The sequence below is a fragment of the Hipposideros armiger genome, unplaced genomic scaffold (genome assembly GCF_001890085.2).
Source record: "Hipposideros armiger isolate ML-2016 unplaced genomic scaffold, ASM189008v1 scaffold_235, whole genome shotgun sequence".
NCBI classification, from domain to species: Eukaryota; Metazoa; Chordata; class Mammalia; order Chiroptera; family Hipposideridae; genus Hipposideros; species Hipposideros armiger.
In genome coordinates this window covers 2205487-2233294 of record NW_017731585.1, presented here as the reverse complement: position 1 = coordinate 2233294, position 27808 = coordinate 2205487, and the positions used below count along the sequence as shown (strand labels likewise).

General features: G+C 43.3%; 1 protein-coding gene across 3 annotated transcripts in view; it reads left to right on the top strand.

The window, feature by feature from the left end:
- WDFY4 (WDFY family member 4) overlaps positions 1–27808 on the top strand; it is a 323059-nt gene that overhangs the window by 136431 nt on the left and 158820 nt on the right. For all 3 annotated transcript variants that reach the window (XM_019655081.1, XM_019655082.1, XM_019655080.1), the window contains exons 26-36: positions 704–865; positions 1453–1544; positions 3142–3241; positions 5170–5375; positions 6718–6887; positions 8945–9070; positions 19066–19230; positions 21918–22121; positions 22720–22834; positions 24076–24233; positions 27153–27391. In XM_019655081.1, coding sequence (XP_019510626.1) covers positions 704–865; positions 1453–1544; positions 3142–3241; positions 5170–5375; positions 6718–6887; positions 8945–9070; positions 19066–19230; positions 21918–22121; positions 22720–22834; positions 24076–24233; positions 27153–27391 — 1737 coding nt within the window. The remainder of the gene's footprint in view (positions 1–703; positions 866–1452; positions 1545–3141; positions 3242–5169; positions 5376–6717; positions 6888–8944; positions 9071–19065; positions 19231–21917; positions 22122–22719; positions 22835–24075; positions 24234–27152; positions 27392–27808) is intronic.

Genomic DNA, 27808 nt, shown 5'->3' with positions numbered 1-27808 from the left:
CTGCCTCTTTTGTGTGTCAGAGATGTGGAGCTCGGCATAATTTAACATGTTAGTACTGAAAAGACAGTTCAACAAAGAGCAATCTACCCAAACTCCCCCCCCGCCCGCCATTTTCCACTTTCTGTACCTGTTGTTTTCTAAGAGGTGAGCATTTATCCTGGGAGCTGTTTTTGTGGGGGGAGTAGCATTTACTGGAAATTGCATTGTGATTATCCTAAGGAGGGGGCTGTGGATACTTGAATTCTGACTTGTTCCCTTTTGACTCTCGGCGGTGTGTTCATCCACTTTGTGGTTTGGGGCGGGCAGGAAGAACATACACCAGACAGGCTCGCCAAGGTCCCCGTGCCCCTGGCTGTTGGGAAGTGCTGGTGGTCACATGGAGTCTGCTGGCTTTGTTCTGAGTTTTCTGAGACCACCATTAATTTTCCCTGAGGCTTGGAATTTAAAAGCCAATAATTGGGGTTTGTCTTTGAAGGCAGTTTCTGGGGCGGCAAAGGGTAGGGAGCCTTTCCCCAAGTGACTCTGGCCCTTGGCAGACATGTATTCGATGGGTGTCTGACAGCATTTTGATGAGTTGCCAAGTGAGCATCGGAGTCAGAGGGCCACAGAGCAAGCTCAGCCTGGAAAACCTTTTTAGGAGAAACACAGAAAATTTGGTTCATTCCAGTAAAAGCTTTTACTGTGTTTTTCCTGCACTCACCAGGGAAGGCCCCCGGAATGCTGAAGTGGCTCACCAGGCACAGCTTATACCCAAGCTCGTCTTCCTCTTCAATGAGCCAGGCCTCAACCCCTCCAAGATCCCCATCATCATTGCCATTCTGGACTGTCAGCTGAGGGGCTACTTCAGCATCCAGGATTTTCTCAGGTACTACACAAGCTTCCCAGGGTGAAGGGCAGAGCCTTGGGACCCTTTTATGAGGGAATATAGGCCCCAGCTCTCTTGACCACACTCAACCCATCATCACTACCCTTTAATGCAGTGGCAGCTTCTATTCCTTGGAACCTTTGAAAGGGGTTCTGTGCAGAGCTGAGCGTTGAGAAAAGGGGTGGGTGTGCAAGACTCTCCTGCAGGGCTGTGTGTTCACTGCCCCCTGGTGCTCAGAAACACCTGTGCCAAGAATTCAAGATGTTCTGTGAGCACAGCCATCACCACCAGCTGACGACCGAACATGTCTGCCTTTTACAGACGTCCCAAAGGACAGCTCCACCTGGCACAATATTTAGCCTTTTCTGTCATCACTCTCTGTTCTGTTGACCTGGCAGAGCCAGAGTTAACTGCTCTGATGAATCCTGACTAATTTTAGAAGTCCTTGGAAATATTACATGATCACAAATAATGGGATTACCCTTGGACCCCCCCTTGAAGCCGCACTTGGGTGGATCTGTGTAGAAACTGTTCAGCAGACATGGCTGAGCCCACTGATGACTGTTTCCTTCTCTTTCTGCATTAAGAATCGCAGTGTTTGTTGTGTACACCCTCAAACCTTCATCAGTGGACGAGAGGCAGGTCTGTGTGGATGGAGTCCTGGAGCCCTCTGTGCCTGGTGAGAAGACCTTTCCAAGATGCCAGTGTGAAGACAGCAGGACAACCCTCACGGTCCTGCTGAGAGCCACACCTTGTAGGGCCATTCTGTAGAGGGGAAAGCTGAGGCAACAAGAGGGGAAAGGATGCACAGATGAGCAGTTATTCCCAAATAGTGGCTTGTGAGGTCATAGTTTTATGATTAGAGTCAGCAATCACATTCAACTGTACATTCTTCCTTCACAACCTGGAACAGCTTCCAGAATAAAACTCAGTTCCCTGTAGATTAGCAGGTAGGGTCCTTCATGCTGCAGCCCCTGCCTACATTCCTGGTTGAATCTTCCCACCTTTGCCACCTCAATGAACCCTGACTTCAGCATTCTGAAGCACTGGCAGCTCTTACTGTGTGATGGCCTACCCTCTGTTCATACTTTGCAGGTGCTGTTCCTTCTGCGGTAATATTGGCCCCTCCCCCATGCCCTCCCTCATCCCACCATGCTAGATTACTGTCTGTTTTGTCCTGAGCCCTCCAGATGTGTGCTGTCCAAGATGGGAGCCTCGAGTCACACGTTACCATTTAAAGTTTAATTAATTGAAATTAAATGCAGTTAACAGTTCAGTTCCTCAGTCACGCTAGCCACATTCCAAGTACTTGATAATCACATAAAGCTGGTGGTTACTACATGGACAGGGGAGATACGGAACATTCTCATCATTGCAGAAGGTTCTCTTAGACAGAGTTACTCAATCTGGTTAAGTTCTCTCTTCTCCTTAGATCAAGGTTGAAAAGTAGGAATTTCTATAGGAATTGTAGATGAGGAAACTGAGGCTCAAAGAGATTAGGACCTTCACAAGAGATGGGGACAGACTCCAAATGGAGGGGAGTCTGACTCCACTCCTTCAAGCTGCCTGTCAGCCCTATTTCTGCAGCATGGTGTCTGTGCCCTGATTTGGTTGTAAAATAACCAGCCAGCCAAGGAAATGAATGAATGGATGGGTAATAGGCCAAGAGTGAGTTTACTTAGTCAGCCCTCCTTCTTAGATGGCCTCCATTCTGAAACTTTTGTCTAAAAGACATTTTCTCTCAAGACAGTGATAACATGTCCTTTGGGGCTATGATAACATTCAGATGTGAAGTTTCTTTTTCCACTGAATCTATATACCTTTTGCTATAATTCAAGCTCTCTTTTTACTGCAACATTGATATGCCAAAGGCCTAGCCTGGAAGCACGTTGACAGCAGGAACCAAGATTGAGCACACTGTGTTCCCAATGCCCTGTGTTATACCCAACACATAGTAGGTGCTCAAGAAATGTTGCAGCCTATGATAATTAAAAAATTCCTTCCACTGGAAGATACATTTCATCTTATCATTTTTAGGATTTTGGGGAAGATGGGAAGCATTTAAAACATCTCTAGTTAAAGGGAACTGTAGGAACATTTCCTAAAAATTTTAAAGCATTGTATTGAAGTCTAGAATTAAATGCCAAAATTTAGAGTCCCATCCATGCCCCAGTTCCTGGGTGAAATAAGCATTTGGTGAATATGATCCTTACTGCAGCAAATATGATGTCTCTTTACATCCGTTTTCTCTCACATTTAAATTTCCTTATTTGTAGCTGGAAGCCAAACATCTGGAAAGACAATCTGGCTCAGAAACCAGTTGCTGGAGATGCTGCTCAATGTAATATCTTCCTCCCAACTTCATCTGTCCTCTGAGTAAGTAGCTCCAGGAAGAGTGTGACTTGGCATGAGGTTGCCTCATACAGGGTGTGGTATGAAAACCTTTTCTTAATGAAAAGTGGAGCATCTCTGAGTCAGCTTTCTGCAGTATGTTTCCTGCACTAGTCAGAAAGAAAATTATATTCTCTCCACCTAATAAAGCAGAACTTGCCCTAAGATATTCTGATGCAAATATTTAATGGACATGAGTAACTCAAAACAGATTTGGTATAATTACAATAAACTCCTTTTGCCACCATTGCTATAGTATAATAGTTATTGTTTTGGCAGTTGTGACAATTACTGATTTTGATGTCCTGTACTTGGCAGACAATAGAATGGAGAAGTGGTTAGCCTAAATAACATCTATCAAGGAAAATGCTTGCCAAATTCTTCTGCCATTTACTGTTAGTTACTTAGTTTATTTTTCCAAGTTGGAAAAAGAAGTATCTGCCTTCAATTAACTTTCAAAACAATGTATAATCATAAAATTCCATTAACTCTCTCCCACTGATGGCCTGCTTTACCTTCAACCCTGGAGTCATTTACTCAACAACTGTTTATTGAGCACCTACTATGTGCCCGACAATGTTCCTCAATTCAAGGATGTGGTGCTGAGCAAGTCAGTCCAGATTCTTGCTCTTGTTGAATTGACATTTTGGTGTGTATGTGTTTTGGGGGCAGGGAAGTAGGTGGGAGTTACTCTTCAGTAAAACAGCTTTGCAAATATTATAATACTTAAAAATTTGCTAGTCCATAAGTGTTTACATTGCTAGAATAAAGACATGGTAGAACTGGAGAACTTGGAGATGAGCTAGTCCAAACCCTTCCTTTTCCTTCTTTTTAAAAGGGAATATTATGTAGTGCTTAAGCACCTGGGCTCAGATATCTAGACCTCTTGGGTTCAAATCCAAGCTCTGTTCCCAGGAACCTTGGGGAGGTACTCTTCTACTCATCTGTGTGAGGATAAAAGTAGTACCCGCCATAGGTGGAAATTAATATGTGGATAGCCCAGAGTAGTATGGTGCCTGGAATGCCATACATACTTATATGTTCACTGCTATCACCACAACCATCATCATCATCACCATCATCACCATCATCACCACCATCATCATCCTCATCCCCATCCCCATCACTGTAATGGAAGACAATGACCAGAGTACATCAAGAAGTCTGCCCAAGTCATCCAGTTAGTACACTCGGAGGCAGAGCTAGAAGACAGGATGGTCTCTTGATTCCTAGTCCAGCAGCCACACCCTCCCCATGCCTGGTCTGGCAGCTGGCACAGAGAACACTGCCTGGCACAGCTAGATCCTTCCCTGGCTCCCAGGAGTCTGGGTCCTTTGCTAAGCATTTGCCTCTAAGGATTGGCTGCCCACCTCCCTGCCCTTCAGTCCCCTCCTAGCAAGCCTATATTCTCCAGATTCATCATTTTAAAATTCATTTTTGAAAGTGACAGTTAATCGTGTATTTTTTTTTTGCCTAAACTGATAAAGATGCAGAAACATTGGACTATTTCATTTCGATTAGTTTTGACAAATAACCATTATGTGTTTCATATGACTATGTTGTTGTAATTAGATGGGTGGCTATCAGACACTGTGTAAGAGTGAATATCAGTGGAATAGAGCTGCCAAGGGGCCTGCATGTTTACATCTATTAATACATTGTTTCCAATTGCTTTGGAAACCTTACACTTCAGCCATTAATAGACAAATTCATCCATTTCACAACAACTTTGCCAGCATTTTATTTACCATTTTTTAAAAACTGCAGTATGTACTTTGGTAAGTGATATCCAGATGTTAACCTTAACTTTCCTTTCCTAGGTGACTAGTGAGGCTGCACATTATTTGTATTTTCTGGACATGCCATTTGCTCATGGGCTGAGAGATAATTTATCACACTGATTGATCCCCCAGGACAAAGGAAGAGATGTTCCTGAGCCTGGCCCCTGACTGGTTCCTGCTGCTCATGCAGGGCCACCTGCATCCCCGCACCATCGTACTGGGATTAAAGCTGCTGCTGTACTTTTTGTCAAACCCCTCCCTCCGTGGGCGATTTAAAGATGGCCTGTCTGCAGGATCCTGGGTGGAACGCAGCTCCGAAGGCATGAACATCATGATGGGTGAGTATGCGGCCATCTCCAGGAGGCCGGGTGCCAGCTTATCCTGGGCTGTGACTGAGGACCTGTCAGCTCCCCTCCAATTGGGACCTTTGGGACTCCCATGCAGTAGCATCACCTTGACTCCCAATCAGCCCAGCCCTTTCTGATTCCCCTTTTATGATCTTCGAGCGCCTCCCTGCTCTTCAGACACTGGGGACTTCTTTCCGTTCCTCAAAGGCTCCTTGGCTCTTTCCCTCTTCCTGGGATGTTTCCCCCAACCCACAACAGCAGCAGGTCTGTCTCCGCTGATGCGGACTCATCCTCAAGGTTCTGTTCAATTGCCACTTCCTGTAGCAGAGAGTGGTCCTGCTGAGTGACGGCACCTACATTCTACTTTATTGGCCCCTATTACTTCCCTTTCTAATGCTTATCACAAGTATGTATTTATTTGATATTTAATTGTTTATTGTCTGTTCCTCTTCTGACCTTGTTAGTTCTTGGTGAGGCGCCTTGGGTTCTGTATATTTTGTTGGAACTTTATGTCTTTTTTGCCTAACACAAAGTTGCCTTGTTGAATCTAATGTGTTAGTCACTAAATATTTTTTTTTTAAATGAATGAGCATGACAGGAATAGGGAAAGGAATTCTTGTTGAGCACTTTCTTGTATCCATGTGTGTATAACATATACCATATTTTGCCATCTATAATGCACACTTTTTTTGCCTAAATTCATGAAGGAAAAATAAGGATGTGCATACATGGGTAGTACTAATTCCATATCTATATAAATGTTTTTAATTCTTTTATTTATGCTTATGAGTTAAAAGTATAACTCTAGAAATCAATAATGATATCCATATACAAAATAATACCCTGGAACACGATCCTCAGTTATGTTGAACTTACAATGAACTGGCAACGATGAAAAGTTCTTGGCCTTCTATGATGCATAAATATCATAGATTTATACTGGTACATAAATTTTTGTGTGTGTTGTATTTGTTCTTGTGTTTTGTAATTATTTGTTACATAAAATTTCTTGTACCATAATATGTTAAAAAATAAATGCTAAAATTCCTTTATGATACAAAAAATGAGTACCTAAATGTAAACAAGTAAAAATTTGAATTAAAAAATTAAAATGCAAGATTTTTTTTCCCCCTGAAAGTTTGGGCCAAAAACGTGGGTGCGCGTTATACATAGGCAGTGTATTATACACGGCAAAATACGGTATTTCTCTCTGGCATTTCTATGAGATGGCTAGGTGGCAAGGAATGCCCTCATGTGCCCAATCGCCACCTTGACCATAAGCAATAGCAGTTGTTTTCAGTCAGATTTTGTGCCCCTTCCACCTGATTTATAGATAACCTGAAGAGCCATCTTCCCACACCTGACCAGAGCACCTGCCTGCTTCCTGGGTTCAGAGTCCTGAACAACTTTCTGGTCCACCGTGTTCACATTCCGGAAGTCTACCTCATCGTGTCCACCTTCTTCCTACAGACACCACTTACAGAGCTGATGGATGGGCCCAAAGTAGGTTCTTGGGGCACCCGTGGGATGGAGTGACACACTCGGTTTTCTGATTCCACGTGACCAAGGCAGTTTCCTAAGACTCTCCACCCTTTCTCGCTCCACCTCCTCCAGGTTCTATTGTACTGGCCACCTTCCTTCCCTAGCAGTCCACACTCCTTGGCTGGCTCTTCAAATACCCTTGACTTCCTCTGCCTCTGCCTTCCAACATCCTCCTCAAAAGGTCTCCATTGTTATCATTCCCATTTTAGAATTTTTCTCCTTTTGGGTACAGCTAGAAAAACCCATGGTGATGGGGGTGGCATCGGAAGATGAGTTGCTGCCACCACAGATTTAGAGCCTCAGTTTATACCTTCAGAAAAATAACACATGTTCCTTTACCTTAGTAACGTCCCTGCTCTTCCCCTACATCCTAACATAAATCTTATATGTGTTGAGTCTTCTGCCCCACAGCCGCCCTCTGCTTAAATGACTTACCTCATAGTGAGAGTGGAGGCTGCCCAGAAGCGGGCAGTGACTCAGTACCCTGCCCTCCTCTGTCTGTTTATGCTGTGACCCCCTTCATCACCTTCCCTCCATTGTTACTGGCCAAAGGCAGCTTTGCAAGGATAATCTGGACTCCTTCCATTCTTTTTCTGAGTGACCTACCCCATTGTATTTTTTCTTTCTTCTGTATTTTCAGCATCTCTTTTTGTACCGGCTGTTTCTTCATAGACCCAAATAAGTATGATAAACTATGTCCTGCCTAAAACCAGAAGCTGCCCTCTTGACTCACACTCTTGACTAATTGCTGTCCTGTTTATCATTCTCCTGTCCTTCCTTGGCCAAATTTCTCCAAAGAGGAGTCTATACTCACTGTATATGCACACTCACATACTCATTTGCACCAACTCCAAGTCCTCACTGGCTCCTGTTCCTATGGGATCCAGTTCAGGCTCCGTAGCCAGCAAGCATCCAGGCCCTTTGTGACTGAATGTCTGACCAGTCTCTTCAGACAGCTTCCTGACTTGCCTGCCCTTCCCAAGTCACCTTCACAACAGGACCATCTGCTTTGTGCTTGCCCACTCTGTGCCTTTAATGAGCTCTTTCTCCCACTGTGATCTGCCTAAGATGCCACCTCCTGCTTAGGCCCCCTGGACAGAGGGCATCATTCCCTCCTTTGTGCCTCAGCATACCTCCATCTTATAGTGACACAGGCACATTTACATGTTTCCCTCTTTCCTTAGGTACTGAGTACCTTAAGAACAGACCCACCTTTTATTCACCTTCTGGGACACCCGACAAACAGCAGACTCAGAAATTGTTTCTTTGTCTTAACTGAGTCACATCATAGTGAATTGAAATGGACTGGGGCATGGCTTTGTAAATAGAAGTCTACAAATTACAGCTCTTACACATCCTGGTATTTGACAGATATAATCTTGGTATAAGCTAATAGTGTTACAGACCCCACTTCAAAGTAAAGTTCTGAATATACTTACTAAGTTCATCAAAACCCTGTATTTTTATTTCTCCAAGAATGTATCCAGGAAACAAAGGTCTGCTGAATGTCAGGAAACTTATTTCACTTGATATTTATGACAATCCCACGGGGTAGATAATGTCATTTCCATTTCACAGAGACAGAAACTGAACTGCCGAGAGGCTGAATAGCTTGCTTAAGCCCAGCTTTTAAAGACACAAAGTCAGATCATCCTGTTTGGCAACCAGTGCTCTTTCCACTATAGTCTGCACTTTCCCTGAAGTGAATTCATCATGTGTTCTATAATCTCATTTACAAAGATTCATTAAAGTTGACTGGGACATTATTTATGATGTCAGACCAAAAGAACTAAACTCGATGCAAGTTGCTAGTGGGGTCTTCGGCACCTTCTGGGAGTTGTGCATTTCCCATATGCAATGAGTGGGCTGAAATTCCCCAGATGGGGCAGCCACCTAGGTGTTGCTGTGCTGTTTTACCTTCTGCACTGGGCCGCCTGGGAAACACAATGTACTGGCTGGAAAGCCAGTCGTTTTGGTTCATAGCCGCAGGTCTCTGCAGCCCTACCCTCCTCTTTCAGGACAGCCTGGATGCCATGCTTCAGTGGCTCCTGCAGAAGCACAACACAGATGAAGTCCTCCGGGCTGGCCTGTGCACTGAGGGTGCCTTGCTGCTTCTGGAAATGCTGAAAGCCACCATGAGCCAGGTAAGACCCATTCCTGACATGTCGTGACAAGGATCAGATGGGAAGATGTTTGGAAGGGTCACCTTGACTTTTCCCAGCAGTTTCCAAGTAATGGCAGTAATTAGCAAGTGTTATTCAGAACGCTTGATAGAAGAGTTGGGGAGGGCTCCTGGTGATAACTTAGATGCACAATGGGAAAATCAGCCTAAATGTTTCCAATGAGGTTTACCTACTCTTGCCAGAAGACTTTTGTTTTCCATTTGTTTAAACATTTGACTTGCTTTACTGGGAGATTCGTGTGTTCGATCAAAGGGAACATATCTGAGCAACTACTTTAAGTCAGGAGCTTTAGGGATGCCGCGGAGAGGGAAAAGGGGCCTCTCCCCTCAAGGTGCTCCCCTCTGCCAGGACGTGTGGGCCTCACATGTCAGTGACCTGTGAATTAGAAAGTTGTCTTAGAGAAGACAGATGTCTACCCACTGTAGACATGACATGGAGAGGCTTCATGGAGAGCCTTTAATTCAGGCCTTTCAGGTCTACCAGAGGTGAGTGGAGGGGTTATTTTAGAATATGGAGGCAAGTGTGAGTGGGCGAAGGCCATATAGCATGTGAGCAGGAGCAATTGTGAGCCAGATTAACAAGAACTTGCATGAGAGGCTGAAAACTTCAGGCTTCAGTCTATAGACTTGAAGGGCAACTGGAGGCTTGGTTGTGTGTAGAGACATTATTGCTTTTATAAAATGATGCATTTAAAATTTAAATAAAAAAGAAAACAAGAAAGTAAAAATCACCTGAAATACACTCATTCAGAGATAACCTCTGTAAACTTTAGTGGAATATTCTTTCAGACACCTCTCTGAGATTATACCATTTCCTTACAGAGGGCTAGACCACATAAATTTCTTTTGTCTTTTTTCCTCAAAATATTGTGAACATAGTTCCATGCTAATAAACATACGAGTATATGGGAATCATCTGTGTTTGTAGATGGAATTTTACATTGTTTCTCGGTGTGATTATTGTTATCAAATGTCTGTATTGAACTTTCTTGAGCAGGCATCTTTTCTCTCTAGTTTGATGCCTTCCTTAGTGTGATTTCTGGAATGTGGGATAGTAGAGCAAAGCGTACTTCATGTATTTTCTTTTGGATGAACTTCTCACAAAGGTTGAATTAGACATTACACACATACATTCCTCCACTTAATATACACCTCATCATCCTGTATAGAAGTGTCAGTCAGTCCTCACAGCCTCAACAACACAGCCAAACTGGTGGGGGTTTCTTTATAAAAAATTTTTTTTTATATTATTGTTAGTTTCAGGTATACAGAACAATGCAATAGTTATCCTTTTCACCCCTCACAAAGTAACAACCCCCCTCTCCCATCTACTGCCCTCCCATCCCCGATATCATGCTTATCTATTACAATTCCATTGACTCCATTCCCACTGGTGGAGGTTTCATAGTTGAGTTCTTCTGCATTTATTATTACTGAGGTTGATATCATTTTTAATATGCTTATTAAACATCTATTTATTTTACTGTGAATTGCCTGTTTGTATCTTTTGCCAGCTTTTTCTGTGTATGGTTATGCTAGGAAAGTACAGATCATACTTTTTGCTCTTTTTCAAAACAGGAATGTGTTTAATTTTTATTAAATACTATTTTAGCATATAATTAGATGATCATATGCTTTTTTTAACCAGTTACTCATGATAAATTACATCATTAGATTTCCTTGCATTCCTGCAAAGACCTCACTTAGTCACTTTATTCTTGTTCTTTTAGTGTACTTCCTTATTCTGTTTATAAATATTTTATTCAAGATTTTGCATGCATATTTACAAATGATATTTTGCTGCAGCTTTCTCTTTTGTTATATCTTTGTGAGGTTTGATATCAGTATTATACTAACTTTATTTAAAAAGACTGTTCTCCTTTCTTTATATTTTAAGAAGATGTTAGATCCTGGAGAGGGTACAGTATGGCAGATTAGGTAAATGCTGTGCCTGCTGCCTCCCAGGATCACATCAGAATTACAATAAATTAAACAACAATCAATCTCAAGAATCACCTGAAGACTAGCTGAGCAGAACCCCTATAACTAAAGATATGAAGAAGGGGCCACGTTGAGACTAGTGGGAGGGGTGGAGATGCAAGGCAGACTGACCCCAAACACACAGGTGGTGGTTGAACACTGGGAGGAACACCTCAGTGTCAGAGACCCCCTCTGAAGAGGGAGGGGTCCCAGCCCCCCACTGGTCTCCTCAGACCAGTGATGCTGGGCCACGAAGTGGAGTCCCCACAACATCTGGCAGTTAAAATCGGTGAGGGCCCTGTCTGTCCCTCCCAGTGAGACAGAAGGTTGCTGGAAACCCAGACATCCTCTTAGAAGGCCCATAAATAGATTCATTCACTTGCAAGCACTTTCCAGGGCTGCAGTAGAGGGGTGGCAATTTGAGAGGCACCAGAGGCATATGGGGAAAGACTGAGCTGTGTGGCTGTGGGGTGAGGGCTGGAGGGACAGGTGCTATGTCCCTGTGTGGAGCCTGCCTCACATGTAGCCTACAGGATGGCACCATCTTTGCTATGTCAAAGGAGTACCAAAAGGAGAATAGAGGGAGCAAGTGATTGAGAACCTATTTGAAGAAATAATGACTGAAAACTTCCCTCACCTGGTAAAGGAAGACATATAAGCCCAGGAAGCACAGAGTCCCAAACAAGATGAACCCAAACAGGCCCACACCAAGACACATTATAATTAAAATGACAAAGGTTAAAAACAAAGAGAATCCTAAAAAGGAGCAAGAGAAACACAAGGTAGTTATTTACAAGGGAGCTTCCACAGACTCTCAGCTGATTTCTCAACAGAAACTTTGCAGGCCAGTAGGGATTGGCAGGAAATATTCAAAGTGATGAAAAACAAGTGCCTACAACCAAGACTATTCTACCCACCAAGGCTGTCATTTAAAATTTAAGGAAAGATAAAAAGCTTCCCAGACAAGAAAAAGCAAAAGGAATTCATTACCACTAAGCAAGTATTACAAGAAATGTTAAAATAACTTCTTTAGGGGCTGGCTGTGTGGTTCAGTTGGTTAAGAGCTTGCTCAAGAGTGCGAGCTCTGAACAACAAGGTCGCCAGTTCGATTCCCACATGGACCAGTGACCTGCGCCTGAGCTGAGCTGCCAACAGGTGGCAGGAAGGCTCAGCCGGTGAGAGCATATGCAACTAACAACAAGGTCCCCTGTTCGAGATGGTGGGCTACGTCCGCCTGCAACTAAAGACTGAACTTGGCACCTTGAGCTGAGCTGCCACCCAGGTGGCTCAGGGGATAGAGTGTGTGCTCTTAACAACGAGGCTGCTGGTTCGACTCCTGCATGGGATGGTGGCTACGCCTACCCACAACTAATTGAACACAGCATCTTGAGCTGAGCGGCGCAACTAAACTTGGAGCTGAGCTTGCTGCACCCTCCACAACTAAGATTGAAGGACAACAACTTGGCTCTTCCCCCTCCCCAACTCCCCAACACTGTTCCCCTCCCGGAATTCCCCAATTCCCCAATAAATTCTTTTAAAAAAAGGACTTCTTTAAGAAGAAAAAGGGAAAAAACAAACAAAAAAGAAGATAAAAAATATGAATATTAAAATGGAAATAACTATGTACCTATCAATGAACACTTTAAGTGTAAATGGATTAAATGTTCCAATCAAAAGATATAGGGTAGCTGAATGGGTAGAAAACAAGACCCATGCATATGCTGTCTATAAGAGACCCACTTCAGATCGAAAGACACATATAGACTGAAAGTAGAGTGATGGAAAAAGATATTTCATGCAAATGGAAATGAGAAAAAAGCTAAGTAGCAATATTTATATCAGACAAAATAGATTTTACAATGAAGACTATAATAAGGGACAAAGAAGGACATACATAATGATAAAGGGAACAATCCGACCCTAGTAAACATCTATGTGTCCAATAGGAGCACCTAAATATATAAAACAAATATTGACCAACATAACAGCAGAGATCAACAGTGACAGAGTCATAGTAGGGGACTTTAACACCCCACTGACAGCAATGGACAGATATTCCAGACAAAAAATCAACAAGGAAACAGTGGCCTTAAATGACTCAGAACATTTTCCAAGATAGACTACATGTTAGGCCACAAAACAAGTCTCAATAAATTTAAGAAGATTTAAATCATATCAAGCATCTTCTCTGACCACAATGGTATGAAACTAGAAATCAATTACAAGAAAAAATTGAAAAACACACAAACACATGGATACTAAATAACATGCTACTAAATAATGAATGTGTCAACAATGAGGTCAAGGAAGAAATGAAAAGATACCTTGGACAAATGAAAATGAAAACATAATGACCCCAAATCTATAGGACACAGTGAAAGCAGTCCTAAGAGGAAAATTCATAGCAATGCAGTCGTACCTAAAGAAACAAGAAAAATCTCAAATAAACAGTCTAACTTTATACCTTAGGGAACTGGAAAAAGAACAGCAAACAAAGTCCAAAGTGAGTACAAGGAAGGAAATATTAAAGATCAGAGTGGAAATAAATGAAATATAGGCTAAAATGTCAATACAAAGATCAATGAAAACAAGAGCTGTTTTTTTTTAAGATAAATAAAATCAACAAACCTTATCCAGACTCATGAAAACAAAGAGAGAGAGGACCCAAATAAACAAAATCAGAAATAGGAGAAGTGACAACTGACACCACAAAAATCCAAAAAGTTTTAAGAAAATATGATGAGCAATGATATTCCAACAAACTGGATAATCTGGAAGAAATGGACACATTTCCAGAAACATGTAATTTTTCAAGGCTGAATCAATAAGAAACAAAATCTGAACTGACCAATTACTACTAATGAAATTGAATCAATAATCAGCCAAACTTCCAACAAAAAGTTCTGGATTGGATAGCTTCACAGGTGAATTTTACCAAACATTCAAAAAAGAATTACCAACTATCCTTCTAAAATTATTCCAAAACATTCAAGAGGAGGAAAGGCTCTCAAGCTCATTTTATGAGGCCACAATTAATACAATTCCAAAACTGGACAAAGACATTACAAAAAAAAATAAAACTATAGGCTGATATCCTTGATAAACATCGATGCAAAAATCCTTAACAAAATATTAGCAAACCAAATTCAGCAAAAAGATCATATACCACAATCAAGTGTGATTTATTCTTGGTATGTAAGTTTGGTGCAATACTTGCAAATCAATTAATGTGATACACTGCATAAACAAAATGAAAAATAAAAATCATATGGTCATATCAATAGATGCAGAAAAAGGATTTGACAAAATCCAGCATCTATTTATAATAAAAGCTCCCAGCAAAGTGGGCATAGAGAGAACATATCTCAACATAATAAAGGCCATATATGACAAACCCACAGCTATTATCATACTCAATGGGAAAAAGCTAAAAGCATTCTCCTTAAGATCAGGACAAGGATGTCCATTTTACCAATTTTATTCAACATAGTTCTGGAAGTTCTAGCCACAGCAATCAGACAAGAAAAAGAAAGAAAAGGAATCCAAATTGGAAAGGAAGAAGTAAAACTGTCGGTATATGCAGATGACATGATACTATATAAGGTGTGATCGAAAAATATGGTGAATGTTTAAATAAAAAACGTTATTACAGTAAAAGACACATTGTGATTAATCCCCCTCAAAATACTTCTCCTCGCTTTGAACACACTTATCCCATTGTTCTTGCTACTTTCTGAAGTAGTCCTGGAAGTCTTCTTTCTTGCATATCTTTACTTCATCCTCCATCATGACAATGTTCCATGTCACACATCACTTATGGTATGGCAACTTCTGTCAAATAAAAATATTACAGTGTGTCCTCATCTACCATATTCACTTGATCTGGCACCATGCAACTTCTGGCTCTTCCCCAAAGTCAAAATAACCAAGAAAGAAAAATGTTTTGAATCGATTCAGGACATTGAGGCAGCCACGACAATGCAACTAAAAACACTCATGTGTTTTTTTTGTTAAATTATTTTTTATTATGAAATACACATTTTTTAGAATTAGTTTCAGCTGTACAACACAGGGAAATAGTTATACGTTTTACCCCTTGAAGTGACAACCCCCCTACCCCAATCCTTTACTGGATGTAAAGCACAGCATAGGGAATATAGTCAGTGGTATTGTAATAGCTATGTACAGTGTCATATGGGTACTAGCCTTGGGGTTGTCACTTTGTGAGGGATGTAAATATCTAATCACTATGTTGTTTTGTACCCCTGAAACTAATAATAAAAAAACAGAAACTGTTAGATCCATAGTTCTTATATTATTTAAATTTTTCCCATGAAACTTCTTGGTCCTGAATTTGTTCCACTATTGCCTTGTTTCAGGTTTTAAATGTCTCCTTGATATAGTTTAGGTAATTCATATTTTTTAAAAATCTCATTTATTCAATTTTCTCAAATGGTTTTTTTAATTCATTTAATTTTTTGTGTTATTATTTTGCCTTTCTTATTCTTCATAAATTTATACTCTCTCTTTGCCCCCCCCCATTACTTAAAAAGCTGAGTACTTGTGGATTTATTTAAAGAACCAACTTTAGATATAGTATTATTCTCTTGACTTTTTTCTGGATAGTTCTAAGATTTTGATGTTTGGCATCTTCATTTTTCATTGTTTTCTAGAGTTTTTGTGATTGCAGTTTTCAAGAACTTCTGGACTCATCAACGTCCATGTGGCTGAACTTTTTTTTTTTTATGTTGCTACCCATTTCCAGTTTTATTTTGTCCTAGTCAGAGCATGTGATCTGTATACTTTCCATCTTTGGAGAACTTATTCATGGTTCCATTGTAGGCCTAATGTGCAATTAATTTTGGGGTGCCTGAAAAAAAATGTATATTTTCTGTTTGCAGCATAAGGAGTCTGTTACCTTTCTAACCGATTAATATTATTATTTTTTAAGATTTTTTATTGGGGAATTGGGGGGATGGGAACAGACAAGCTGCTGTCGTTTTGTTCCTCAATCTAGTTGTGGAGGACGCTGCTTCACTGGCCCAAGTTGGCACCATCATTGCGCTCTTCCCGGGTGAGGCAGATCAGTCGCCGGCTTCTGGACGGCTGCTCACTGTGGCTGCTGGCCGCTCACGCTGGCTGCTGGCTACATATGGTAGCCCATGGCAACCCACTGCCACAGAAGCTGCAGCCTACACTGTTGCCGGCGACTCACGGCAGCCCAGCTCCAGGTTGAGCTGTTGTTCAGCATCTTAGCTGTGGAGGGCAGTGTCACTGGCCCTCATATGTGGAATCCGAACCGGGGCCCTCTGGCATCCCAAGCCAATTCTTTAACCATCGCACCACTCGTCCAGCCCAATACTATTTTTAAAAAGCAAACAAAAGGAATAATGAAAGTATTTAAAATAAAGAAAATACATAGTATGCTGAAAGAAGTAAAAAATAAGACCAAGCATTTGCATTATAATATCATGCATAAAATGGTTAAGTGGTGCATTACAGATGTGACTCTTGGATTGATCAGTGAACAAGACCCAACCTTCTGGGACCTAACAAACATATAACAAAAGCAAATTCACTCAAATATTGTTTTAGTTCAATGAAGATATCTGTCATGAAAGCATCATTTACTAAATACAGTAGACAAGCATCAAAATATAAATGGCAGAAACTGGAAAGATAAGAGAAAAAAAGTAGAAATTCAATTGTAGCGAATAACTCTAACATATCTTTTTCAGATAGTTATTTTATCTTATGTTATTATTAGCTTTGAACTTTACTTTCTTTGACATTATTCCCTTGAACACTGGTAACCTAGATTTAGACTGCCTGTTCTTGAACTTGATATAAATGAAATCATACAGTGTGTACTCTTTTGCATTTGTCTTCTTGCACTCATCATTATGTTTGTGGGATTCACTCATGATGTTGTATATGTCAGTAATTCATTCTTTTTTATTGTTGAATAGTATTTTATTGTGATAATTGACCTCAATTTATTTATCTATTCTTAGTTGTCTCCACTTGGATATATTATGAATAAAGCTGCTATGTACATATCTTTGGGTGGGTATACAAGTTGGAAATATGCCTGGGTGTGAAAGTATGTATCATAAGTGGTACACATGACTTGTGCTAGTAGATATCCTCAAATAGTTCTCTGAAGTGAAGTGCCAGTTTACACTTTCACCAGTTTTTATTCCGGGAAGGTTCTAGTTGTTTCACGCCTTTGTCAATGTATTGCATTGTTGGTCTTTTAGATGTTAGCCATCTCGCTGTGTGCAAAAATCCTTTGAAACAGACAGCATTATCTCCATTGCGCAAATGTAGAAACTGTCGCTATGGAGGTTAGCACATTCAGGCAAGGTCATGGAGCAAGGGCATGGCAGGGGCGTGTGTCCAGCATTAGCGTTGCATCTCAGGTCACTGCCAGGCCTAACAACCTTCAGGGCGTCCTGCTTGCTCAGTGCATAAAATCCAAATTTCTCTTCCAAAGTCCAAGTCCTCTATCTGATCTTATCTTCCAGCTTCTTCTGTATTTACCCTGTGCTAGTCACTGAAAAAATAAGTCTGAAGCACTCAAATGTCTCATTCAATCCTCACAACAACCTTATGAAATAGGTCCATTACAATCCTTATTTTATAGAGTTGGGACCAGAATGTAGTGAGGTTAAGGAACAGTCCAAAGTTAGGCCGTTAAATTAGAGAGAGAGGCAGGATTCGAACTAGGCCGACTAACTCCAGAAAACAGTCTCTGAATTCCAACCTCTGATACTTCCCTGGAAATCTGATATCATCCTGTATGAATCTGATGGGGAAGCCAGATGCAGGGGACTTCAGAAGTGGTTTCTCTCTGCTTGTCTGCTCAGCCCACACCAAACCCTCACAGGATCCTGTGAATCAGATTTTAAACCGCTCTCTAATTGTCCCACACACTTTTTGACAATTAGGCTTGAGTATTCTAGTATGAGGCTCACTTCCCAGCACTTGATATCTACTTGGTAAACAGGGCATCCTGACTCATGCACATGGGACCAGGATGTGAGACAGGCTGGTGGGAGTAATGAGGAAGCCACGGATGGGCCAAAAGAAGACACAACGTCCACCTATGACATCCGCAGGAGTAGGCTGTCACTCAGTCTCGTTAGCATGGCTATGCAGGGTTGGTGAATTTTCAAGTTCCAGGCCGTCCATTCAGGATAGAGCAGGACCTCAGGCAGTAGATGGACATATTGGGGCCGGAGTCAGTCTCTAGAGTGACTTGACAGAGCTGGTCAAGAAAGCTGAGCAGGAGCAGGACACGAGTGTGCAGCTAGGATGGAGACTCTGCCGTGTGGCTGAGGCCAGGTTGTGGTATGGGAGCAGACAGGTGCCCAGGTCCCCTCAGGGTGCTGGGTATCAGCTCAGTACAACACGATCTATTCCAGACCCCTGGATGGTGGGGAAGAGGCTCATCAGTTCCTGCCAGCCCTGTACAGGGTTTGTCCAGATATCAGCCAGGACAGGGTCTAGAGCCGGGAGCATAAGCACTGGGCTGGGGAAGGCTGGGGTCCATGCTGATTGGCAAGTTCCTTGAGCACAATGTCATGTCTAATTACATAGAGGCAATATGGGGAAGACAGGCCGACTTTACAGCCCGGGGTCAACTCATGGCTCTGCTCCTTACCCACTGGGTGACCTTTGGTAAGTTACTTAACCTCTTTGTGCTTCTGTCTTCCCATCTGTGAAATAGGGGTAAAGAGAGGACCTATCACAGAGGGTTGTTGTGAGGTGAGGAGTACATGTGAAGCCCTGGGAACAATGCCTGCATCTGTGGAATCCTTCCCCAATTGATGACCAATATCCCGTGGCAACCCACAGTCTTAGGGGTCTTGCAAAGAGGTGTCTGATTGAGAGCCTCTGAAAGGAAGTTTTCTGTCTTGATTTCAAATCCTCTGGCTCTATGCACTGCACACCTCTCATGACATGTGTGCTCAGCCCCTGACAGGTAGTGGAGACGGCGCCTGGGAACAGACCTTCCCGGACAGCGTGCTGCACTTCCTTGGCCTTGTGCACAGCACCTACCCCCAGGACCCAGCCTGGCGGGCCCCAGAGTTCCTCCAGACCTTGGCCACCATTACCTTCCCCCTGGGAATCCACAAGGTAGGACATGCCATCATCCTACCCCAATGAGAGCAGGGGTGAGTGTCGTAGTCCTTCGAGGGCAAAGGGCAAAATTCCTCCCCACCTCCCAAAGTAAAACACATTTGAAGGTAACTTAGCTGAAACAGTAAGTAAACAACTTGGGTAATTTTTCCTTTCTCTGCTGAGATGTAGCTTGAGGTCATTTTCAACTCTGAGATTCAATAATTTTTTGGAGTTGTTAGAAATCTCAGTAATGAGAAATTTGATGGTAGATCAAGTCCAATTCTATATGAATACCCTCCAACTGATGATGTGAAATAACAAATTCCACCCCAGGAAGCCTGTGGCAGTGCACCAGTCCGGTGGGGGAGAGGGGACTGGAAGCATGTCCTTCTCTGCCTCTTGTTCTCAGGACCCTCATCCTGTTTGTAGGCCATGACTTGGGACCCCTTGCAGTCAGAGGATGGCTGGGACAGCAGAGGGTCCGGCTGAGTCTTGAGGACTAGGTGTGAGTAGGGGGTGGGGTGTAGAGAAGGGGGTATGTGATTGAGTTGGAGACCGAGAACCAATCCTAGCAGGTCCATGGGGCTCAGTGGGCTCAGAAAGTCTGGGAGCTGAGAGGAGCAGGTGGGGACCAGTGTGAAGGAAAGAAACTAGTTCATCACCCCCTCCTTGGTGTAGGAAGCTTATACCCAGACAGGGAGTGTGAGCTTGTGAGAACTGTCTGCAAATTGATAACAGCAGCTAAAGGAACAATCTAAAAGGCAGACAATGGTAAGGAGAAGGTTTAGAAGCCAGGTGAAGCACAGTGCAGGCAATTAGTGTTTGTTTTGTAATTATTTGGTAAATGACCAAATGAATGAATGAACTGCTCTTTTAACTAATCTTTTTCTAGAAGTGTATTCATGGTGACAGCTTCCATGGACTAAACACCTACCACAGTCCTGAGCCTGGTGCTTCACAGACCTCTAATGGGTACTCTATACAGGTGGTGTGTGTTAGTTGGGGCAAAGGGATGCTCAGAGTGGTGAAGAGTGTCCTCTGGTTTAGTGGGGGTCAAAGACCTATCTCACCAAATGGTTGAGAGAGTGAAATATACCACAGGTTATGTGATTAATAAGTGACAGAGCCAAGATTTAAACTTCATCTATCTCTTTCAATAGCCCCTTCTCTATCCCCCACCTGCTCACCCCAAAGCCCACTTCCTTTCTATCACAATCAGTTTAAAATAAAATTAAATGGCCAAATATAATTTGAGTAATTTGTTTTAATGAAAAGACTAAATATAAAGACTAGAACATTTGCAAAAAAGATAAAATGTTTTGATGAGTTAATATCAAGTAAAGTAACATAGTGGAAAAGTAAGAATAAAGAAGAAAGATGCACTGGAGGGGGTAAAGGTAGGGCCCTGAGCACAGAGGCCAGGCAGCGAGGAAGGACAATCCCACAGGCTGTCCCTTACCACCTCTTCCAGAGGGCCCTCTGGAGGAATCCAGGGCACTGAAGTCCGGACGTTCTTAGCCCAGATCCCCACCTCAGCCCCTGCACAGCAGGTCAGGCTCACCATTTGCTGAGCTGGGGTTCCAGCTGGCTGCCCACGAGCAGGCAGAACATACTCTGACCCAGGGCTCTTCCGCCCCACACCCAATGTGTCTGCCTGGGGGAGGGTCGTGCCCAAAGTTACCTCCCCAGCTAACTGCAGAGGAGCCATGCCCTGTCTTGGGGTGCCTGACTCTAGTTCCACAGCGCTTCCTTGCCTTGTCCTAGCTCTAAGTCAGCTCCAAAAAACCTTTGTTGCACAGAAAACATGACAGACCCTCTTCATGAACAAGGCTGCTGGCCAAAAGCCTTCGATTTGCTATGAATTTATATGGCATCTTTCCAGTCAAGGCCGCGTGGAGCTAATTAATGCAGTCACCACTTCCCTAGGTGCCATTAAATTCATTTTATGGCTTAATTAAGAATGGCTGCATTAATTTTATGAATGAGCAAAGGGAGGTTCCAACAGGTGAATGTGCGTAAAAGTTCAGCCAGGCATCAGGAGTCCCTGGCCGCATGTCCTTGGGTGTGTCATTCGGCCTCTGTGTCCTTCTGGATGTAGCTGGGTTAATGATGCCAGTCTCATTCACCTGCCAATATTTTTATAAATATAAAAATGAGCATGTGAAGGCCAAGGTGCTTTAGGGGCTTGGATGCCAGGACTTGCTGAAGTCCTTCTCCTCTTTGCACCCGAGGGTCCTACCTGTTAACATCAGCAGAGCCTGGCAGACAGTAAAGGTGAGGGCTTCTCCAGGCATGGAACGCAGCTTTCTTGACCAGATACCATGACCAGCCACGGTGGCACACACTGTCCTTTCATTGTGTCCTCACATGTCTTTGTGGTGTCTTTTGTACTGTTACCATTTCACTGATGAGAGCTGTGACTCCGAAGGGAAGCTCCTTGCCCAGAACATTCTGGGCTTTACGTCTGAACATTCCGTGCTTAGCTTCTTTCTACGACTGCCACGCATCTCGGCTGTGGGGACCACAGCAGCCCTCCTTATGAATGATGGGTCTCTGGGCAAGTTGCCTACCCCTGTGTACCCTCCATTTCCTTACCTGTTAATGGGTTTGATCAGATTCCCACCCATGCATACCTCAGAGATAGATGTGAAATCATTTTGGGGCAGGGCAGGCACTCATGCTGGGGTTCTCTTGTCTTTGAGGGGGTTACCATTGAGTCTGCCCAGAACGCCAGCAGTCCCGGGCCCAACGCTGGAGATTACAGCATTATGGAGGGACTACAGGCTCCTGCACAGTCACATCCCACAAGGAGACAGCTCAGGAAGTTCATGCAGCTACTCTTGAGGGAGCTCTTGCTTGCAGCTTCCAGCCCCAAGCAGTGGCTGCTGCTGGAAGTCTTCCTGGAGGTGGGTGAAAGGGTGCTGTTGGGCCATATGCTGTGGGAGTGGGCCTGGGAGAGCACGGGTACCATGAGGGTGGGGTACGTGAAGGGAGACCTGAGGGCTGATCTCTTACAAGAGCTCACCTAGGCCTGTAGATGCCAGCAGTCTGGTGGTCCAGAGCATCTTCTGGGACTTCAGTGATGTTGTGGGAGGAAGTCCTTGTCCTCCAACTACAGGCACTGGCAGAACAGGGAACATACCAGCAGTAAGTGAATAGATGAATGAGGGCACGTTTTAGCCAGGTCCCTAGAAGCAGAGCCTGAGATTGTATAGAAGTGATTTATTGGGGACTGTACTTTCAATGGAGACACTTGCCAGGTGGTTATTATCTGTGGGCCACCCCCACCTGCCTTTTCTCCCTGGGAAATGGGCATCACCTCCTAGATGAGGCAACTTGGTCAGCAGAGGGCAGTGCCTTGGAGGAGCAGCTGTGAGCTGTTGGCAGCTCACACTGCTAGCAGTGGTGGTAGTGGCATACAGGCCAGGCAAGGGACCCCGGGAGGCACTGAGTGGACATGATGGTCATGTGGCTGCTGTCTTACTCTCCTGGGTGTGCTTCCAGGCTTCTCCAGACAATGCCACCAGCCAACAGAAGCGAGACTTCCAGTCTGCGGTCCTGCTTTCCACCATGGAAATATTTCATGTGATGAGTGGAGGCAACATGTCGGTGCTCACAGGTGAGTGGAGGTGACTTGCTCCTCACTATTTATGACACAAAGTTGGTGACAGCTAAGCTGGAAAGCCAGTGTGTCCACCAGCCACTGATGCCCATCTTGTAGAGGAAGCCTGGGCCCTAGAGCTGCAGGGCACTCTAGGTACCACCTATGCGTCAGTCCCTCCACGAATCTGCAACTCAGTGACCCTGCCTGGAGGCTCCAGGGAAGACATGCTTGCTTCTTTTCATGACACCTTTGCCATCGTTGGGCCACTTGGAGACAGAAAGTCCTTCTGCCAAAACCAGTTGTCTGCCTTCAGTAGAATTGTGTCCTCTTCCCACAAGGGAAGTCAAGATGTCACCTGGAATTCAACATTCTTCTGCTCAGCATCTTACTATTTGCACCTATGGCTGGCACAACATGTTTTTGTTAAATGAGTGAACCTGGATGGAGAAGCTGCCATTACCCCTGAGAAATTCAGATTGAAGTTTCATTGAGAAGACTTATTTCCAGGACAGCTGCACCTTCCAAACAAGATTAGGCAAAGTCCTTTCTGTGTTTTCTAGCCACAGATTCCTTAGTAACACAGCTCATTTTCTGGACTCCTCTTTGCCCCACAACACAGAAACCCTGACTATTGATCCTTTGTGGAGCATCTGAAGTGTGGCAGAGTAGAGCTTGGTAGTACCAGTTCTGATCGTGGCTCTGTCACTGGATGGTGGTATGACTCTGGGCAGGTGCCTTAGCCTGTGAGTGAGTACAACAATCATGGCTAACTCAGAGAATTGTTATCAGAATTAGCTGAGATCATCACATCCACATCTAAGCACAATGCCCATCGTGCTGGTGAGCACAGACAGATAATCCACAGTACAGCTTTGTCCTCAGCCTGCCATAGCAGCAGGGTCTCAGGGGTCACCATAACAGCCTTCCTATTTGCCTTATACCTAAAATTTTCTCCATCTTCATTCTAAATGGCCACTGGAAGAAATACTGCCCCGCACTTTCTTCCTCCTCACTTGGTTTATATCACTGACTAGATGTTTCAAGATCAATTTATTTTGAATAAGTGTGTATTCATTGGATACCTGTGTGTAAGACCCCATCTTCAGAGCAGTGGGTTATACAGAGGGCTACAATGGGGTATACAGAGGTGAGCGAGATGTGGTTGGTTCACAGAAGGGGCTTGGAGACTATTGTGAGAAGGCTGTTCAGATTTTGACGATTTCTCAAACTCGGTCTGTCTCCTCATTCCACCTTAGGCAGTAAAGAGTCACAGCCAAACACAGAAGCTGCTGCTGCTCCTTCATATGTGAATATCTCCCACTTTACCCAGAAGCTGGTGGAGAAGCTGTACAGTGGGATGTTCTCAGCAGACCCCAGACACATCCTTCTCTTCATCACAGAGCATATCATGGTGGTAAGAACCCAAGGCAGGCCATGGTGGTATGGAAACTCCTGCTGACCAACCAAGTATCTCTATGACATGCTGTTGACTATGCAGTTGGTCCAGATTGACCTGCCATCTTTCCTGGAAACAGGATCCAACATGAGTGGGAGGAAGGAGTGCAGTGACCCAGGCAACACCTGGTGGCTGTGGAGTGCCCTGCAGGGCTCTCACCTCAGGCCACCTGAAATCTGTCTCGGTGGCCGGGAGCCACGGTCCCTGGAGCTGGCACCTGAGCTCTGCTCCCACCTAGACTCTACACACCTCTTTTTAGTTTTTATTGTGATTATTGTTTAAATCTTAATTATTGTTGTTCCTCATCACCAAAGAAAGGGCTAAAAAGGGTCTTTATCTCCAAAAGACCTGTTTAATTTTTCTCTTTAGTGTCTACTTCCAACAGTCACATCTGGGCCTTCCTGAAATATAGGCAAGAGTCTGTTTTTACCTAGTCCTATTGTTCTTGCATGTGCTCTCTCTCTCTGTCTCTCTTTTCAGATAGCTCTACAAACATGCCCATACATGCAAATCCATGCCTATAGATACACAATTAAATATAAGTGTGTGTACATGTGTATACATTCTTTATTGTACATGTATACACACACACACACAGAATCATGCAGTCTCAAAATTCTAGAGTTGAACACTTTTTTAGTCCTTGTCTCCCATTTCATTTTGGAAACATTTTCTATCAGGTGGTTATTTGTTCTTTTTTTGAACTCTCGCTTCTTAAGGATCTCACTGTGGTCCCAGGTGGTCCCAGCCAGCAGGACTCCTGCAATTGTCAGAAAGCACTTTCTCTTTTTTTTTTTTTTAAAGATTTTTATTGGGGAATTGGGGGGATGGGAACAATGCTGGGGAATTGGGGGGAGGGGAACAGACAAGTTGCTGTCCTTTTGGTCTTCAGTCTAGTTGTGGAGGACATCACTTCACTGGCCCAGTTGGCACCATCATTGTGCTCTTCCCGGGCGAGGCACATCAGTCGCCGGCTTCTGGTCGGCCGCTCACTGCGGCTGCTGGCCGCTCACGCTGGCTGCTGGCTACATACGGTAGCCCATGGCAACCCACTGCCACAAGGGCTGCAGCCTATGCCGTCGCCGGCGATTCATGGCACCCCAGGTCCAGGTAGAGCTGTTGTTCAGCATCTTAGCTGTGGAGGGCAGTGTCACTGGCCCTCATATGTGGGATCCGAACCGGGGCCCTCTGGCATCCCAAGCCAGTTCTTAACCATCACGCCACTCGGCCGGCCCAGAAAGCACTTTCTCTTACTAAGCTGAACTCTGCCGCCAGTAGCTCCTGGGGTGCCCTCTCTGCAGAACACAAGAGGCCACTCTCCTACATCTTCATGCTTCACAGGGGGAGTGACATTGGCACCCCCTGCACCCTTCTGTCTGTGGAGTTACCCATAGACCCCAGGAAATTCCTAGGTTGATAGTTAGTCTGGCTGATGCACAGCTCCAGGAAAGCCAGAAAATAATGTATTCGGAGGCTTTTTCAAGAAAAAAACTCCAAGAGGGGAGAAATATCCCTCGTCACCTCCAAGAAGATTAAAATCAGATTCTTGGGAAGTTGTGCTGAGAATGAAAGAGCTACTGAGCTCCCGTGTTAGTTTAGGCTGCTGTAATAAACTACCATAGACTAGGTGGTTTAACAAAAAGCATTTATTTCCCACAGTTCTAGAGGCTGAGAAGTATAAGATCAAGGTGCTGGCAGATCTAGTGCCTAGTGAGGGCTGTCTTCCTAGTTTGCAGGTGGCCGTCTTCTTGTATTCTCACATGATGGAGAGATGGAGACACAGAAAGAAAGCTCTCCCTTGTCTCTTCCTATCTGTACAGGAATCTCATTATGAGGGCTCAATCCTTGTGATCTAATCACCTCTCAAAGACCCCACCTCCAAATACCATCATGTTGGGGATTAGTTTCAACACATGAAGTTTGGGAGAGGACACACACATTCAGCCCATAGCAGCATCCAGTGATCAAATCAAATACTCAGAGCTAATACCAAAGAGTGGGTACTTGCTGGGCTGATGTGCCCTGAGTGGGAGCCCACCCACCATTGATTCTGCCCCACCTACCATCCTTTTCCATCATGGGAGAGTATAAGAAGAAGGTGGCCATCTTGCTCACGGCCTGTGACTCTTAAAACTCTTAACCTCAGTTTGAAAGATAAGACCCTTCTGAGGAGTAGGAGAAGATGATGATAAAAACATGAATCACAAATTACAGCAGAATTAAATTAAACTCAACTTCACTAATGTAAATACTTGCAGTACCCATAAAAATTCTAAGAGAACAATCTATAACTAACAAATGACCTTTCTAATAGACTGAACAATTTTGCATGTAAGTTTTGCTCTATGGATTCTTTTTGATGAATCCAAACAAATGAATGGACCAATGAGTGGTAAGGCTACAGGTCAGGACCTTCTGTCTTCCCCATTTAAGTTTGTCATGTGTAAATTATGCAAAAATGCTTAGCATGATAACTGGAATATAATAAACACTCTGTAAATGCTAACTAGTATATATATTTATATGTGTTTTTTAAAATTAGGCACTATTAATAGCATTTCTTATACACCGAAGGTTAACCATCTTACCTATATTTCAGAAATCTCTGATCTCCTATCGATTTTCCATAATATGACTGTGATAAACTTTAAAAACTTTTTTTATACCATTTTCTGGTAATTCCAACAATTTGACTTGCCTTTATTAATCATTCACTTTAATAGAAGCTCAAAAGTAGAGGAAAGCTGTCCTATTTGAATTTTGAAATACAAAAAAGACTGAGATTGTATTATTTTTATAGTTAGCTGGGTCAGTATCTAAAATTGTAAAGTGTTCACAAGTATGTTTGTGTATGTGTGTGTTTATTTTATGACACAGGTCATCGAGAATGCCTCTTCTCAAAGGGACACTGTCATCAGTGCTTTATACAGCAGTTTAAATAAAGTCATTCTTTATTGCCTCTCCAAGCCCCAGCAATCCCTCTCTGAATGTCTCAGCCTTCTCAGCATCCTGGACTTTCTACAGGAACATTGGGACATTATCTTTGCCACCTATAACTCCAACACCAGCTTCCTCCTGTGTCTCATGCATTGCCTGTTCCTGCTCAGTGCAAGGAGGTAAGAGCTGCCCACTTGTTTGGTTCCTTGCCCCACCAGTGGTCAGTGCATACAAGAAAGCTTCAGAGGGACACTTGATTGAGGTCAATACAAATGATATAATCCTTTTGTTTGGCTGGTTGTCCAAATTATGGGCAAAGTTTAATAATAAATGTCCTCAAACCTGTCCATCTGACTGAGCAGCTAGAATCATCATGAAATAATAATTTATTCTGTTTCTACAATTCTCAGGTTGTAAGAGTTTTCATTTTGGGGGCAGAAAACTCCAACATTAAATATACATATTGATTTTATGATGCAGGCAGATATCAGAAATATTCACATTTGGTAAATACAATTAATAAAAAATATATAATAAGTTGTATTATGCAAGCCAGGAATAATTTTGCTTACAGAAAAAAAGTATACACATAATTC